This window comes from Plutella xylostella, chromosome 24 (genome assembly GCF_932276165.1).
Source record: "Plutella xylostella chromosome 24, ilPluXylo3.1, whole genome shotgun sequence".
NCBI lineage: Eukaryota > Metazoa > Arthropoda > Insecta > Lepidoptera > Plutellidae > Plutella > Plutella xylostella.
This window is the reverse complement of record NC_064004.1, coordinates 2227413-2246347: the sequence shown is the minus strand read 5'-3', so window position 1 is coordinate 2246347 and position 18935 is coordinate 2227413. Positions and strand designations below refer to the sequence as shown.

At 36.9% G+C, this 18935-nt stretch overlaps 2 protein-coding genes and 1 long non-coding RNA gene across 3 annotated transcripts; 1 reads left to right on the top strand and 2 right to left on the bottom strand.

Annotated features, from left to right (window-relative positions):
• Nucleotide 1: 1 nt before the first annotated feature.
• On the bottom strand, nucleotides 2–2912 carry LOC105382051. Its single transcript, XM_048629696.1, has 3 exons — nucleotides 2858–2912; nucleotides 457–665; nucleotides 2–224 (listed from the first exon to the last, which is right to left on the bottom strand). Exons 1-3 carry the CDS (start codon nucleotides 2906–2908, stop codon nucleotides 125–127), a joined length of 360 nt encoding a protein of 119 aa, XP_048485653.1. The 5' UTR covers nucleotides 2909–2912; the 3' UTR covers nucleotides 2–124.
• Nucleotides 2913–5377: 2465 nt separating this feature from the next.
• On the top strand, nucleotides 5378–13040 carry LOC125490455 (phospholipid phosphatase 5-like). Its single transcript, XM_048629690.1, has 6 exons — nucleotides 5378–5657; nucleotides 6058–6127; nucleotides 8581–8709; nucleotides 11055–11222; nucleotides 12123–12280; nucleotides 12781–13040. The coding sequence occupies exons 1-6, from the start codon at nucleotides 5475–5477 to the stop codon at nucleotides 12865–12867; spliced, it is 795 nt and encodes a 264-aa protein (XP_048485647.1). The 5' UTR covers nucleotides 5378–5474; the 3' UTR covers nucleotides 12868–13040.
• On the bottom strand, nucleotides 5381–6844 carry LOC125490458. Its single transcript, XR_007267684.1, has 2 exons — nucleotides 6655–6844; nucleotides 5381–5651 (listed from the first exon to the last, which is right to left on the bottom strand). It is a non-coding gene; the product is annotated as an uncharacterized LOC125490458 (long non-coding RNA).
• Nucleotides 13041–18935: the final 5895 nt, after the last annotated feature.

The window sequence follows — 18935 nt, the reverse complement described above, 5'->3', positions numbered from 1 at the left end:
TTTTATTTTATAAATGTTATATCATATATTAATCGGACATGGCAAATCAAAATTATTCCAGTCAAAAGTTTAAATCCTACGACGGATTGAGGGTCAAAGTAAAGAAACTAGAAAAATACGTAATTTAAAACTCCAAAGCTTCTGACGTCAGTTTAAGCCGTCTCAATGGCACGTCCCAAATACGAAGAGTACTATCGGCGTCTCCTGCTGCTATGCGACACGCTCTGTAGGATAGAAAGAGAGGGAAGATGAAAACATAAATAATACATAAATTTGAGTACACCCGTGAATAAAGAAACAACATGAAAATGGCAGACAAAGTCATGCTTTGTGTACCTATATTCCTACTCACTCCCACTTATGAAACGTTTTCAAATCACTCTTTTTTATCGTAACGTTTCTGTCTAATGTGAGATTAGATTAACTCTACCTAGTCTATGGAGACTGAACTCTCACCCGCTCTGGCTGACAGCTACCGAAGTGACAGTTCCACCTTCACTATTCCCACCGTTTAGTCCTTCCATATTGACGGCCTTCCCACTTGACACATTGTAGATTTTGATCAGCTGACGCGTCTTTTCCACATTAGCTAGTCCGACGGCTAGCAGGCAAGGGTTATTGGGCACCCAGCACATGCTGGTTATAGCGTCTTCCATGCAGAGGACCTGGGAAAAACAAAAAAATACGAAATTCGAATAAAGAGATTATTTTCTTTAAGAATCCGTCTGTAAACTTGACTGAAATACTTTATCATAGGACATCCCCATCTCTTATTTCAAGGTTTATGGGTGAGGCCCCATTGGTCCGTTGCGCCCTGTCGTTGCAAAAGAATGGCCATAAATAAAAATATCGGAGGGTCGACGAAACGCACCAATGCGGTCCCGCCCTTAGGAAAGTAAGGCCCTTAAAGTGAAAAGTCATAAACCTCAGAAACATAGAGAAAAAATAAACAATTGTGAAAAGAGTGGCATCTCGAGGAGTTTTTTGTCATACTCTATACGTCATACTGAGCCTACACCGCCATCTCTTTATATTGCTCAACCTCATTGTACATACATACAGGGTGCCCTGTTGGGTCACCCTGTATATATAGATATTGTTATCACAAGTTACCTAATAGCCGGATCTCCACCAAACGATCCAATGCGATCCGATCGCCCGATCCAAGAAGTTTAGTATGTAAGATTCCTTGGATCGCGCGATCGGATCGCGTTGGATCGTCTGGTGGGGATCCGGCTATTAACTTCAATCTATAAAGATATAAGACATATTTGCGTTAACGTAGTTACACCACACAACAGTAATTACATTTATCAGCTAAATTTAAGTTCTATCTATTTATGTACCTACCTACATGCAACAATAAATAAAAAACAAATTATTATATAATTCTTTATTACCTCGCATATAACAATGTTTCAGTTCAGTTTTGTTCATGTCACTTGTAAAATAATATGCGAGTGGGTCAATGATTTCAAAAGGAAGGATAGGCCCTTCAGAACATTTTACTCAAACCTTCTTCATACAAGCAAAATAACTGTTATCTGTCATAATTTGTTTGAACTATGTCAGTGCCTAGCAACTATCTTGACGACGTAACCTTGTACGTGCGTTAATAATTTACCATCCCGGACATTGTTTTATTATTTGCAGGCGCCATATCAATAATTTTAAGACAAATCCAACTACTAAAATTAAAACTGTTTTGAGCTGTAGACCTGTAGAGCGTCCCGTACAAATGGACTAAAAATCACGCTCCAAAACGTAAGTGTGTGCAACAAGAAAATGTTCTCGGAGGATAGTCAACAAAAAATGACGTCCGCACAAGGTTACAGCGCGCGGCCATTGTAGACTTTGGTAGTAAAATAATTATCACTTTATAATGTGTTTATTACTTAATTTAATGGTAATTACCGATGATACGATATTCGATGTTTCTTTTTGACCTTCGTATAATGGTTTTTGCAGACTTTCACAACACAATACATATTTATCACAAGACCATCTCTCGGCCACAGACAACTGTCGACTGAGGAGCGTTGGCCCTAAAATTACGATTTTAGGGCCAACGCGCGGGTGCCATTTTTTTGAGTGGGAGGCCCTGTCCTTACGCTAGTAATATATATGTCAATGGAGTGGGTGTGTGTATTCTTTTCACCATGAAAACCAATTCATGTTTTGCTAGTTTATGTTTCCCAAGAGAAGCAAATCTTGTCACTTGTGGTGATAAAGTCATTTCATCCAATAGTGCATCATTTATCCTCGCGAGGCAAATCTTTGACGACATTTATCAGTTTGGTACACATAGTATTTTAATCTTCAGCGGATATGAAGATGTCGATCGCTCTTTGCCAGTGCCGCCATTTCAGCTCGGTTCCCGCGGAACCACATGGAACCTGGATCCATATGGAATCTGTCAGGTCACAAGAATTTCATAAAAACACTTTTTGCGGATAAAGATGCTTTTTCTTGACACACCATGTTTATTTTTATTTGTAGGTATATAAAATTTATAAATAACGATATACCTAGAGTATAGGCTTTTATTACAAAAATGTTATTTGCGAGACATTGTAAGACACTGAACTGAACTGACACTGACACGCAATTTCTTCATAAAAGCCATAGATCATGACAATGTTAACATTCAAATACTACTTATCTATGTGTCTTGTTATTGTTCTATGGTCTTGTTGATAACGCCATCTTACATCTTTTTTGGTAGTAAGAGTAATATAAAGAGATGGCACTACCTTCTACTAAAAGTTCAGCCATTAAGGCACTGACCCACCCCTGCTCAGAAACCGCTAAATTACGGTACAAAGGACCTAGAACACGATTATAACTAATTACTTACCTTTAGAGGTGCTGACTGCTGTACATCATAAACGCGTAACTCGGAATCCATTGAAATAGACTCTGGACTCTTCTGTTCAGAGGGCCGAAGAGGATATGTATATGATAAGTGTTCGATGGGATTCAGGTCAGGACTGAGCGCAGGCCAGTCCATCGTGCGCAATTCCTTCTCTCTCAGAAACTGCCGACTGACTCGTGCCGTGTGGCAGCGGGCATTGTCGTGCATTAGCACGAAGTCTTCACCGACAAATTCTGCATAGGGCACAACATGACCGAGTAGAATGTCGGTGATGTACCGATCAGCTGTTAACCCGCCTCCTCGGCCGCCTCCAGGCACGAAAACAAGTGCGGTTTTTCCCTCTAGAGAAATACCAGCCCACATCATGCAGGAACCGCCGCCATTACAACATTGGGCAAATCGTTCCCCCGGACGCCGGTAGACCCGGCCTCTCCTGTCACTGCCATGCAGACACACTCTGCACTCATCAGTAAACAGGACCGACCGCCATTGCGCAATGCTCCAATCGAGATGCTCTCGAGCAAACTGAAGACGCGCTTGTCGGTGGCCTGCAGTCAATTTGGGGCCTGATGCAGGTCTTTTTGGTGTCAAGTTGGCTTCCTTCAAGCGTCTTCTCACTGTCCACTCGCTGACAGCCACTTGTCGTACACGTCTCAGTTCTTGCTGCACATCAACGCCCGTAAGGTGTCGATTGCGCAGCGAGGTTGAGACAATGAAGCGGTCGTCTCTCTCTGAAGTGCAGCGGTGGCGGCCCGTTCTTGGTCTTCGATTGAAGGCACCAGTCTCTTGGAACCGTCTGTATACTCGGGATACAGCAGACTGGCTCAAGTGGAGCTGGGCAGCGACTGCTCGCTGACTTAACCCTTGTTGCAGCAAGGCAACAACTTGAGCAGCTTCTTCTGGTGTGGTATCCATGGGTTTGCGAAAACAAGGAATACAATGCAACGAGATGTGTACCGGTCAACTTGCAACAAGCGACTGATAAGGTACACCGGATGTGGAAAGGTTTTATAGCGGGATCAGGTAGCGCAAGGCGTGGATTCCTAATGAGGTAATTAACACTGACGGGCAATTAAAATGCGTCATTAAATCTGCGCTTAGTTTTTTTTTATGGTATTGATCTTAATTGAAAGCCTAATTCTTCAGCTTTCGAATGACATATCACTTTTATATTTACCATTTATCGTTTTAGGAAAATCAATGTATATGTGCGCCGTGAAGGCTTGAGTCGATTTGGTTGCTCGCGAGTGTAGTATGATGAATTAATGTTTATAATTATGAAAATAACAATTTAAATTCTTAGGAACCATAAAATTTTGTGTCTAGTGGTACTAAATAGGAAGTAAAGATTAGGGAACTAGCAAATTATCACAAAAATATGTTTGATTTCATTGATAATACGGATTAGGAAATTATTATCTTCAAGGTAATAAACAAATGCATATTTACCAAAAGGCGGAAAGTAAAGCCACCCGAAGGAGCACTTCAATAAATAAATTATAACTAGCTGAACGTATTAGCGGCATTTTTATCTATTTTAAATGGTTATTTATAACAAAATTAAATTAAAATGCACAAATTCGCGATTTATATGGGACGAGCTCAAAAGAAGAGTTCGGGCCAGGAATCCAGTCCCTGCAAGCGTGGACGAGCTGAAGACAGCTTTATTAGAGGAGTGGGACGGCATTCCTCAGGAAACTGTCAAAAAGTTGATAAGGTCTATGAGAAACAGGCTGCAGGCTGTAATTAGGGCAAGAGGGGGCAATACAAAGTATTGATTTAAATAAATAAATTTTTATCTTAACATTTTTTGTTTAATTTGTATAATACGATACCCATACCCTTTTTTCCTAAATTCCCGTTTTTCCTACAATTGCGTTCAGACATCATTTATTTCAAAAATGATGAATGGATTTCAATAATAATGATATCAAATTAAAGCTGACATCTTAAGCTTTTAAATGACATATCATTTTTATTATTTCTATTCATAATTTTACTTGTATTAATGTATGTTTGCGCCGTCAAGGCTTGAGTCGATTTGGTTGCTCGCGAGTGTAGATTTAACATGAATATCTAGTATTTTTAGGTAAACCGGTCATAAGTTTCTCTAATTTTCTCAAGGTCAATACTTCTGGTTAGCGGTATTGCAACTCACAGTGACTCAGTCATTATAAATTTAAATAATCATGAGATGTATTGTTTCTTTTATCAAAAACATTAGTCTAGTTTAAAATTCCAAATTAACGATCTTTACAGGACATTTACATTTTACACACCTTTTCTTTTTGTTCAGGATAATTAGTTATATTCTAGTTTAGCCATACAAAAGTTTTTATTTACTTCATTAAATTCAACAGAGTTCTAGCCCAGATTATTTAGCAGAACTTAGGGCATGATAAATATTTGTATGGTTCCATGACTGATGAATAGTCCTAACTACAGTATACCCTGGTAATTCATTGAAAAAATGCAAGACATGCAATACACAGTAAAAAACATCTGTATTTAATACCCTGATTATTTAGAAAGCTATTACTGAAAAAAAAGGTTTTAAGATTCCATAAGTATCCAAACTACATCTCAAATCCACAGCTACATGGAAAGTATGACACCCTTCGAACGAGTCATCCCGCAGTGGGAACTAGAGACCAACTGCAAGTATCCTCGGCACGAGTCGTACGTGCCCGGCAGCACGCTCTGGTCCATTGTGCTGAGTGTACCGTGCATACTGTCCTTCCTTGCTTGGGCTGTTTGCAATGTCTGCAATGATGCACTGGAAGTAAGTTATGTCATCAATGTTAATAATATTCTTTAAATGGAATGTTTAATGTTATTATTACTCTCTGTAAAAGGTTATGAGGTATAACTAAATGTTTTATAAGCAAAAAGGCCATTTGTACCGTTTTATTTAATAATTTCTGTCATGTACCTACAAATGAGAAATAGGTTTGGTATTGTATGAATCTCTAGCCACTACTTTTCACTCATCACCTTTTATGGATTTTATGTGGGAGTGGTGTGGAGTAATATGAAGTAGAGTAAAGAATGACATGCAGCTTTGTAATAGTTAATAGATTCCTAGACATGTATTTATTTAATTACTGTATCACTGTGCCTAGTGCCTAAATGAATTTTCTTTCCTTCAAATAATTTCTAATATATCTATAATTTAATTGCAGATTCTCCTGGCATGGTCACTGTCGCTCGGCCTCACAGGTTTCCTGACAAATCTGTTGAAGCTAACTGTGGGTAAGTATATGCATTTATTCATACTTGGCACAAAATATAAACAAATGTTAGTGAGTATTTAGGTATATTAAAATAAATCATAAAAACCAAATGAGGTAGATTTTAGGTACATACATATTTATTGTATGTCATTATTAATTACTTATCTTTTTTACTGATTGTTAATTAGTAAAAGGGTGGTCGTATGTCCTGAGTGTTGTATCAGGCATAACTACTTGGAACTAGAAAGGTCGAATAGCGCCATGATATATCATTTCGCCCCTAGATGACCCTCTGATAATGATAAAATATATTACTTGATAAAATGATGTCTATTTGACCTAGGTATAAATGTTTCATCCATACTATGATTATAGGTAGTTTACTCATTATAATTATGTAGGCATTTCTGTTCTTATTTCATGTCACAAGGTCACAACATGAGAGAGAGAGAGAGAGAGAGAAAGAGTGGTGTGACTAATATTGAAATAATAATTCTCATAGAGATTATCTTGAGGTCAAATGAAGAACGTGGACAAACTACATACCTATGCATTAGAACTAAAGTATATTTATGTAGCACAAACTATTTGAATGATAAATCTTGTAGCAAAGTAACTATACTTCAGTTTCCTTTACTTTTATTTAAGTAGATACGTATATTGATAGGTAAACCTGAAGCAGCTGCTGAATAAATTAGAATAAAATTATCCGCTGTGTATGTTTGAGTGACGTTGTTTGTTATCTGTTTTACAGTGCCACAAACTTTTCTGTTCCGGTGAGAGCTCGGCTAAATGTCTAATATTTCTTTATTCTATAAGATTTTAAGTTTGCTCGTACTGTAAATTCGCTCTTGCGGTTTTAATAAACCTATCTAATCTATATAAATATATAATTCATATGTAAGTTGTGAGATATGGATCAATTTAGTTTGCTCCAACCGGAACAGATAGGTTTGTCGCACTGTAACAAGCAAGTGAACTGACATGTTTCTTAGTGACGAGTCAACTGACGACACTATTGGGTTGTTACTCTGAGCTATTAGTTTGTTGTTTTTCTAAGAGATACATTTTGCGGCTAGCGACACGGCGCTTTGCGACACGTCCATAGAAATACATATTTTAACAAATTCATCCCGGCATGTTTCACATTCAGGATGAGCGGGGCCGGATATATTTTTATTTTTTTCCCGCATACCAAATTATTTTGATAAATCAGCCCTGCATGTTTTACACAGGTTTGCAGGAGCTGTAATTTTTCAACCGGACAGGAAAGAGCTTAATTTTTTATTTTTTAAATATAATGAATGTAACGTTTAATTGTCTACTAAATCCCTCACAGCACGTTTCACACGCAGGTCAGCCTTGTCCTAACTTCTTCTTCCGTTGTTTCCCGGACAGCATCAACTGTTGTATATTTTTCCTGTTTCAAAAACGACTGTACTAATAATAATTATACATAATAACGTCAACCTAAAAACATAATATTTTAAAAAATCCATCCCTACACGTTTCACACGCAGGTCGGCCGCGCCCGGACTTCTTCTACCGTTGTTTCCCAGACGGCATCCACAATCCACAGTTAAATAAATCCCCTGTTTCAAAAAAAGTGTTACACTCAAGTACCTGCATTTCTAACTTAAAATAGTATTTTACCAAATCCATCCCTACACGTTTCACACGCAGGTCGGCCGCGCCCAGACTTTTTCTTCAATTGTTTCCCGAACGGCAATCGCAGTTATATAAATCCCCTGTTTCAAAAAAATACATTCATATCTTAAAATCCCTAACCAAAAAACATATATTAATAATTTACCAAATTCATCTCTACACGTTTCACACACGCAGGTCGGCCGCGTCCAGACTTTTTCTTCTATTGTTTCCCGGACGGCGTGCACAGTTATTATTTTCCCTATTTCATAAACGTACACACGTAACTAATAACATTTCTTCAACCTAATAACATAATTATTTCACGAAATCCATCCCTACACGTTTCACACACAGGTCAGCCGCGCCCAGACTTCTTCTACCGTTGTTTCCCAGACGGCATCTGAAATCGCCTATTCAAAAAAATGTTACTCACAGTAAATTTATGACTTAAAATCCATAACCTAAATATAATTTACTTTAGCTACTGTAACTGGAAAACTGTCTTCTAAGATACAGGACCCAGTCCTAGTTTAGAAGACAGAGTACCAGATCCAATGAAGGCAAAGTGTATTTTAGATGTTAAATAGATATAAGATCTGTATAATGTTACATGTTTTTTTAAATAAATAAATTTTGTTTTTTTTTAGTTTTCCACCAACCAAGGGTTGGCTCGAAGAAATTGCTTCTTAGCAATAAGGCCGCCTTTGTGTACTACTAACTTTTTCTGTCTTCATGTTTTTGTCTGTGTATGTTTTGTGTATACAATAAAGTGACTATAGATAAATAATTTACCAAATTCACGTTAGCACGTTTCACACTCAGGACGGCCGCGGCCAGATTTCTTCTACCGTTGTTTCCCGGACGGCGTGCAGACGGCGGACTTCACGTGCACGGGCGACGCGCGGGAGGTCATGGACGGACGGAAGTCGTTTCCCAGTGGACATAGCAGCTGTGAGTACCAATATTTTACATAATTATACTGAAGTACTCATACATAACTCATACGTACTAGTGATGTAACGAATGTGTCTTTTTGGACATTCGCGAATGCGAATGCGAATGCGAATATCTGATATCGACATTCGCGAATGCGAATGCGAATGCGAATATTCAGTTTGTGTTCAAATTTGGAGCCATTTGTATGGTTTATTACGTATTTAAATCTATGGCTCTCTTGTTCTGACACTACAGGGTATTAGTAAGTGGACCTGATTCTTTCAAGTGGTGATAGAGGAAGACATTTTGAGTCGATTGAACCTATAATGCATTATCCAAAACTTAACCATATCTAAGATATTTAATATTTAAGTTTTTTTACATTATCAGCTTATAACCTTTTAAATAAGATATTTCAATATCATATCGATTTAGGTATCACTAAGATTTGGGCAAAACAACCAGAGAAGGCGGAGAAAACTCAATAGGGGTTTCCATACTAAAGTCAACAGGACTGAAAACAATCACACTTTTTACCTTTAAATTGGGCTAATCTTGTTAGTTTTCCTATTGAATTTTATCCGCCTGTGCTGGTTGTTTTGGCCATATCTTGGTGATACCTATGTAGTTAGTTATAGTTATATAAAAAGGGGAGGGCAAGCAGTGCCCATTCGCCACTGCGACCTAAAAGATCTATTGTGACTCCCCTTGCCGAGTCAATTCTCTCCAGGCCCAGGTCTTTTATAAACCTGATGATTTTAACCGACCGGAGGGAGAGACCTCACATCTATGGGGGCTAATTTGTAGCCGCCCAAGATTCTGTTTCTCTTGTGAATGATGGCCTCACATTCACAAAGAATATGCATGGGCGTTTCGTCCTTTTCATTGCTGAATCTACAAGTTGGAGTGTCGGACAGACCCATTTTATGTAGGTGACTGTTCAACCTACAGTGACCTGATAAGGTTCTTGTCAAAACCATTATCTGGTTGCGTGTGAGTTCCAAAGCTCGACGCGTAAATTTCTGTAATTGGTGATACCTAAATCGATTTCATATTGAAATATCTTATTTGAACGCTTATAAGTTAATAATGTTTTTAAATTGAAGTGCACAATCAATTGTCATATGATATTCTTTTTTAATTTAACTTATTTCTTTTTACGTTTATAATATATTTTTTAAATGTTTTATTATTTTGAGGTATTGTGTCTAATTTAAGTCAAATAGTGCACATTTGATTATTTTAATTAGTTTATTAAGGTTATGCAAAACAACAAAAAAAATTGAAATATGGCAAGTTTTTTGTGAATTTTTGTTTTAAGCATAACATTTTGTCAATTAAAAAAAACTTAAATATTATATTTAATATCTTAGAAATGGTTAAGTTTCGGAGTATGCATTATAGGGTTTAATCGACTGGAAATGTTCAGGTCACCTCCTGAAAGCATCAGATCTACTTGCAAATAACCCTCTATAGTCTATACTGTCAAGATACGCTTTTTGTTTGCTTAAAGATGAATAAGTTTATGTCTTATGAAACTATTAACATCTAAAGTTTCATTTCCCAGAGTAAATAAATAATACCAAATGATAAAGTAAGACCGGAAATGTGATTAAGAGGGTAACTTGTAATAAAAAAGTTATAGACGAATGGATTTAGATTTTGTTAACCTACCATTATTTTCAAATAGTTTTTGTTAATAAGTACTGATATTCGCAAAACATTCGCACATAATGTTGCGAATGCGAATGCGAATGCGAATGCGAATATCCAAAAAAATGCGAATATTCGCGAATGCGAATGCGAATGCGAATATTCGTTACATCACTAATACGTACATAATTATTATGTAAGTCTTCTTAGCATAAGGGTGCTTTTCCACCAGATATATGTTTATACAGATGGGCTTGATATCCACAATTTCTCATTAATTGGTCCACATACACATATCATAGCAAAAGAGGGGACGGATTTCTTGCTCGTCTTCATAGTATAGCACTACTCTGGTTAGCGCTTTTTATTAAAATCCATTTCGAGTGTATATGACACTTGTTTTTGTTACTTACGAGTATGTACGATGGCCGCATTATGTGCAGTTGGCGGTTGACGCTAACCGGACTAACTAATCCTTCCACCACGGTGATAAATGTAGTGTAGTTTGACCGACAAGATAAGAAGAAGAAGCAAAGCAAGAACAAAAGAATCATCCATATTTGTTATAGGACTGTACGATTAGCTTCATAAGTGTACCTTGTTAGACTAACAACCGTCCATGTTTGAATGAATTAAAAGCGGTTTGTGAGTTTGTCAAGTACAACACAGTGTATTATATAACTGACTGAACCTACTCTTTGTCCCAGTATCATTCTGCTCACTCGGCGTCTGCGCGCTCTGGCTGGCGGGTCGTCTAGAAGCCTTATCGCGACGGCGCGGCGACGCGGCGCGGCTGCTGGTGTGCGTCGCGCCGTTGTGTGTCGCGCTGTGCGTCGCCGTGTCGCGGACGTGCGACTACCACCATCATTGGCAGGGTGAGTTGTTTATATAGATTTTTGAAGTGATCGTTCCAAAAGCGACTTGTACCGGGCTTTCTCAACAGCTATCGCAAACTGAAAAACAACTTTGCTATCCTGAAAGTTTAATTTTGATCCTAAATTACCACGAACAACATCAGTTGAATTAGACTTGAATGTTGTTCATTAACGACTCTTAGGGTCTGTTAACGAGTGTGTGCGCTCTGCCTGGCCGGTCGTCTGGAGGCGATGTCGCGGTGACTTACGACGACGAACGAAAACCAACTTTACTTACCAGACATTTCAAAATAGAGTATAGTGTCTTGTGTTTGTCACCGACACGCTAAAAAAAGAAGAAGACTGACTATATCAAAGACTAAGAAAATGTGTTATTATGAATTCAGGCACCTAAAGAACACAAAACTTATTCACAGTCACACTGCACAAACATTGAACATCCAAGACCCGAGAACAAATAACCGTCTTTTAACAAATATCTGCCCTGTCCGAGAATCCAACCCGGGACCTTCGGCGTCACACAGTCACTAACCACTACACCATCCGGTCATCAATCTTAGGGCTGATTTTGCAATAGTCAGATAATTGTTATCTGAGGTATTCCGTAACAATTTTATTAAATTGTTGCTGACGCATCTGAATGTTGGTATTAGACAGTGACAACAATAATTTTATTCTTCAGATAACACTTAAGTATCTCCTCTACGTTATATTCTGCTCTTTAATTAATTTATTATTAAGTAGATACCTTATATACTACTGAATCTCTAACTAATAGGGTTTATCTCTTACAAGATGCGATGATAGTCACGTCTATTGAATACGTGACGAAATTTAATACTATCATCACAGTCAGATTCTACAACCGCTCAAACTAAATCATACTTTCCTCCATTCCAGACGTCCTAGTAGGCTCAATCCTCGGCCTGTCAGTAGCCTACATCTGCTACCGGCAATACTACAACAGCATCAGCTCGGAGCTGGCCGGGGTGCCGCACGTCATCTCCAGCCTGACCACGCGCGTCAGCGGCAGGCCCGACATCAGCCCCGCCAAACAGGTCATTTTATGATTATCTTAATAAACCTCTACAAAAAGCCTAGCATGAGCACAAGACGCTCACGTCGCTCAACGTGACAAAAGTTTTCCGCCGCACTCGCTCTCGAAGCCGCGCGATGTAAGTGTAAAACTTTCGCCTTGACATGCTCGTCTTGCGCCCCGTGCTAGGCCTTCTGGACGTGCAAAAATGGTATAGTAAGCGGAAAGGGATACAGGGAATTATCCTGAACAAGTCTTGTTCTTCGACTATTAGATATTCGTGAAAGTCTATTAGTCAATCAATGAAATTAAGTACCTACATCACAATTAATCGACAAAAATATAGCTAGCGAGCATTTTCAGCAGCTAGCGAATAGCTGCTAAAAATGTTATACTTTATGTGCGTTTTAAATAATCTCTCAATTAATAATTATTTCATACACTTCGAAATTGTGTAGAATTCCAAAAAATATATATTTACTTTTACACACATACATAATATATTTTGTTTTATATTTTCAGGCGGAAGGAAAAGACGGTGCAGAATCCACGCCACTGCTAGTGAACGGCGGAGTGAAGAGGCGGGTCAGCGGGTTCCGAGTTATATAAAAGCGACTCGGCGATAGCAAGGTGGACTAAGCGCCTGGTTCACGACGCCTGGGTTAAGGATATCTGTTGTGTAAGTTTTACAGTCTTAGGGAATCGGGTTCCCTGTACCGATCTGTACCGGTAACCTGATTATGCGAAAGCGCTCACTCACGGAGCATTTCCCGGATTTTTTAACGTCCGGTAACGGACGCATCGCATTCAGTATTCTTTGTACATAAATTCACACACGTGCGTCCACTTCATCGGCACTGCCGACGCCGTTTTTCCATACATTTATGACAATCCGTTTGGTGCGGTAGGGTAAGCACCCTACCGCCAAACCAAAAGAATACTGGATGCGATGCGTCCGTTGCGTGTTGCGTACGATGCTGAAAGGTGTACGCTTATTTTTAGTTAGACTTTTATTCAACAGATTAATCTTGATCCAGATAAACATATATTGTGAAACAGAGGGTACTTACCTAAGTCACTTTGCTATACTTTACTATATAATACCGATTAGTTTTCCTATGAGATATAAATACAGATTAGGATATTATCAATGGACATCTTGAAGACATCAATGAAACCATATAGTCACTGGCAAATTTTATTATGATTAATCATGAGAGTCTATTAGTAGTTCGGATGCATTGCTATTTTGAGATGGTTTCGTTAAAGTCATTAATAAAATTCTACTCTGTTTTGTATAAAGAAGTACCTACTTAATTATATGTAAGTACATACATACATACATAATATATAAACCAGTGAACGTATGATATTATTGGAGCGGTTAAAATATCGTACTTAATTTTTTGATTACGTAGTTAATATTATTTTCATTACAAAAATTAATGCCTCCTTAAAGGAATTCTGTTATAATCATACAATATGAAATGAACATAATCCTTTAACTATATTGTACAATGTACATATTCATTATTTAAAGTATAATAATAGGTCGATACTGTAATTAATAAATATCTGATTAAATCCGTAGAAAAATATTTTATTACCGGATTGTAATGTAACTTATATAACATATCTATGTAGTCGGTCTATATTGAAAACGTCATCCTATTAGGTATATTTAAGAATTTAATCGTAATGTACTTACATAATTTAGATGTATGTAATATTTATGTAATCAGGACGGAATTATATTCAAGACATCACGACCCATCACGTCTCCACTGCTGGGGCTCGGGTCTCCTTCCAATGAAGGAAGGGTTTAGGCCTAGTCCACCACGCTGGCCTAGTGCGGGTTGGTGGACCCCACACAAGCAAGCTTGTGCTGAAGAATTATATTAATGACGTTATACTGAGCAACTTAAATGATCGGAACAACTCCGAAGTTGCTCAGTATGTCAGTCGTAGTCAGCAAAATATGTGTGCTATGGCAATGTGGGGGGGTGGGCCATGTCACTTATTAAATTTCACCCTATTACCAAATTATATTTTAAGAAAATCTGCAAGATCTTTCTAAGAAATATCTTAATATAACTATGAATTTAATAAAAAAGACATTCCAAAAACAAAGTGATATAAAAGTTACCATTTTATTACCTCTCAGTTTGATTTTATTATGTGATGTAGCAATGTAGATGTATTTTATTTAAATGACATATTTATAATGTTTTTCGTTGTGATTTAATGTTTAAGTTTTATTTACACTCAGTACCTAAAACTTATAACTGTATAAGTAAGTACTTAATTATATTCAAGTACTTTTTAAGTTTAAGGTATTGAATGACTTTTTAAAACAAAATTGTCATTGTTTTTTATATATAAAGTATATTGACGGCTGTGTTGTTTTAGAAAAATATTTTATTTATAAACTGTTGTTGTGACATTGATTTATTTATAAAAGTGATATTTTTAATTATTTTTCAATATGTACTTATAAGTAGTTTTAATCATTCCGATGTGCAGCCAAAATAAAATAAGAGCTAATTAAGGTGTATGTAAACCTGTTTAGAAAATGTGAATCGAGGTTTTATTTTTGACAGAATTAAATTTAAAATTTGTTTGTTCAGAATCAACCCCAATAACTAAAACTGGTTGCAAAAAATACTGTAAGTAGTAGTTTTTGTATTTTTTTTGTCAAGTTGTTAGTCGTGTCACGTCGTGGGACATTTTAAAATGGAAAACTATACAATTTATTTTGCAAATTTCCAAAAGTTATGGAGTAAATTTTTATTACAATAACCCCCCGAGTAACCACTTTTTGGCTTAATTTTCAATTTTTGCAACACCTGTATTATGTCATTTATGTAGATAGTAACACTAGTAACTGATCCAAGGTTCAAATTAATAAATGTGCAAAAGTAGATCTTGTACGAACATACGATTTTTTAATTTACATTAACTGTACTTACTACTGCTTACGTAACATTTAAACGAAATTAAATCTATTGGTCGTCTGCTTTGACATTATAGTGATTTATTTTTGCGTTTAGAGTTGTAATTTATTTTGATTGAAATGTCATAAGTACATTGTATATTTTATCAGTGATCACGACGATATGATCCCAAGCAGAGAGTGAGATTTTTTTCATGAACGACGGTTTATTCCACCATAAAACAGGGCAATGTATGTACTTAAATGAAAGATAGTAGATGGTAGTTCCTCATATAAGAATGTGTGTATCTTTCGAAGTATGTGTAATATATCTGAAAAATTTCCCAAGTGTTAAAGAGTTTTTTTTATATTTTGTTTACCCATGTGTAAAGTATTCATTAAATGGATGTTAATGTAGCGTTGTCTTTTCATTCTTTGAGTCTCATCTCCAATTTCACAATAGTCGGTTTCGGTGTCAAATTCTTGACAGATGTGTCAAAGGTCAACCACTAATACCTGGTTATGCTCTAACCTACTATGGAGAAATTGACACTAAAATAGTTAGGACAGCATCTCTACCTTTCGAGTCACGAAGAAAAAACACAAGTATAAGTGGATAAAGGTATTTATTTAACTTCATAAGTTAATTTTAAAAATCTTTGGTATTGGCAAACATTCTGTACGTACAGTAGTAAGTATAACTTATTTAGGTACACATGTTACTAAAGCTAGGTACTTATATCATTCTTTCATCTTTGCAGAATATTTATAACCATTGATATTATACGGCTACACACGTTCGTTTTCGATGTAGATAAACGTAACTATATCGCGATTCGCCATAAATACTGTGATTTGTAGAACGCGCTTTAAACGAGTTTATCGATGTCGAAAGCGAACCCGTGAATCGGCCGCAGGTTGTTTAATTAAAAAAAAAACACGATTTATAGTAGTGTCCGCGCCACCACTGAGGTCTTGAAGCAAAATTAACTCACCTTGCCTATCACACTATCTGACATTTAGTTCTATGAGTGCAGCCAAATAGTAAATATTGTAATAATATTGTAATAAAAATATTGTATAAGATATGTAGGCATTAATTTGCTGTATATTGTGTGTGTAAATCGCGGGCGGCCCGCACACACGGGCAGGCGGGAGCGTGCTGTGTGTGCGGACCGGCCGCGAACACCAGTTGTTATAAGTGCTCAAGTATAAATATAATCTATCTTGCCGGGTACTTAACCTACTATTCTGTTATTGTTATTGTTTTGTAATTGTCTCAAGATCCGAACTCCGCAATCTCAGATAAACCCTGCGGGTTTTTGTGATTGTTGCATGACTGTAATAGATTAAGCTTATGGAAATAAAAAAAACTTATAAAAAAAAAAATACATTAATACTAAAGTCAGTTTTTTAATCTCAGATACTAAATTGACAGATTCTGAATGGTTCATCAACTGTCGGTTCTCCCGTCAATAGTACAATATACGTCACTTAATCGCGGGACAATCGACTGTTGATGAACGTTTGGAATCGCTCAATTTAGTAGGTAAGTATCTCAGATTAAAAAACACTTTGTATAAGAGAAAACGTTTTGCATAAGTTTTACAACCAGCACTAGTAGTAGATGATCGGTTATCTTAAATTCTCATATAAAATAGATAAATGTAGCTGTTACTGAATATATAATAATATTTTTACAGCAGACAGCTAGAAATTTGGCAAACGAAAATGCTTTTATTTGCTTTACTGATAAAGTTATTTTGTTATAACTACAAACAAATTTAGGTTTTAACAGCACCTAAAACTTAATTGAGTATTCTATTAGTGGTAGAAATATCTTTAAATCATATACAGACGGCAGATTGGGCCGTAGAAATAAATAAACTGCCATTAAAACACACACACACACACAAATCAAATACGAAGATCACAAACTTATGAAGATATATTTAAGGCTGCGTTGCGTTGCCAGTAAGCAAACAGTTCACTTCCGTATATACCTACAGGTTTCCTCACGATGTTTTCCTTCACCGTAAGAGCGATGGTATACATTGTACTTAAATTCAAAGAACTAATTGGTAGGTACATGTCAGCGCCGGGATTCGAACCCGCATCTCTGGCGTGAGAAGCGGGCGCTTACCCGACTGAGCTACCACCGGATTACTTTAGAATGTTCACAGTTTGCTGGTTTTGCGCTCACTTTATTTTAATTTGCCTACTAAGAACGCAGATAAATGCCAGAAGGAATATATTTTCTTAAATGCTAATAAAAAAACAGAGTTTGAATTGTGTCATGGAACGAAAATTTAAAGCTTATGAATACTTAACCTTGTAGGATAGATTTTTACTAAATATTTAATGCATTTCGCATATAATTTAATATCCCAAATAGGACGGTATATTTAATTTATTTCAGTATCCTTAATTTTTTTAGATCTAATCGAAGACGATAACCATTTTTTTATTTTTTTTATTCTGTTAACCTCATCCCAGGAATAATAATCGATAGGTGCTTTTTTAGTTTACTTTGATACTATGTGGGGACATCACAAACACGGCCATCCGACCCCAAGCTAGACAAAGCCTGTAATATGGGTGCAGGACAACTGATACATCTACACCATACATCGATACATAATAATATTACCTAACACCCAAACCTTCAGTACAAATATCTGTCTTACAATTTGTGTAGCAATAAAATTATTAATCAGGGGCATTTTGTATGAGATTCATTTAGTAAACGCTACTGCTGAACGCTTTTGAAAAAAAAAAACGGTTTTGTCTTAAATAACGTGAAGGCAAGCTTGACTTTAAAGAGCCTGCAAATATAGAGAGCTATGTTTTCAAGCTAAATCTCTTTGGCATTTCAACATAAATGTTTGGTAGTTTGATACCGTTTGGTTTCCAACCGGCCCGGTCCAGTGATTCACTCGGCCATCCAATTCAGAGCTCTCCAGAGAAGGCAATAAGAGCCAGTTGCGGTGTTAGTCGCGTTGCTTGTATTCTGAAAATGACCAAAACGGTAAAAAATTTAATAAAATATTTACATTTTTGTTTGTAATATTCTTATGCGTTGTTAAATATAAGTACTTCAATATACAGACAGTATCATCAAGCTAGCCTTTTCCGTTTACAAGCGATTTTGTGCTAGGTATGTCATTAGAACTTTTTCATTGCCTGTGAGTATATTTTGCCAAATTCATCTCTACAAGTTTCACACATAGGTCGGCCGCGTCCAGTATGGAGTGTATGGGTGCTTACTGCTTACATAGAATCGGGTTCCCTGTATCTACCTGTACCGGTAACCTGATTATGCGAAATCGCTCATGACATTTATAAATCCGGGAAATGCTCCGTGAGTGAGCGCTTTAGCATAATCAGGTTACCGGTAGATACAGGGAACCCGATTCTCTATGTAAACACCCTATGTCTTACGCTAAAGGTAATAAGGGTGATATTCACCTGCGCCTGCGGTACGAATCTCTGAAGCAGCGGCCGGTAGCCAGTTCCTATCGTCATTATCATCGGCACTTCAGACTGCTTGTGAGGGTGGAGTGGGATTATCGAGCGAATCTGTGGGCAAAAGTTGTTTATTTATACAGGGTGATGCAAAAGTGGTATAATGGTATACAGAAAAGGCATTATAAATAATGATTGTTCTATGACTTCTGGTAAATGTGAACAATAAAAATGTCTTCATGACAAAAGTCACGTGACCAACAAAGTTGGTATGGATGGA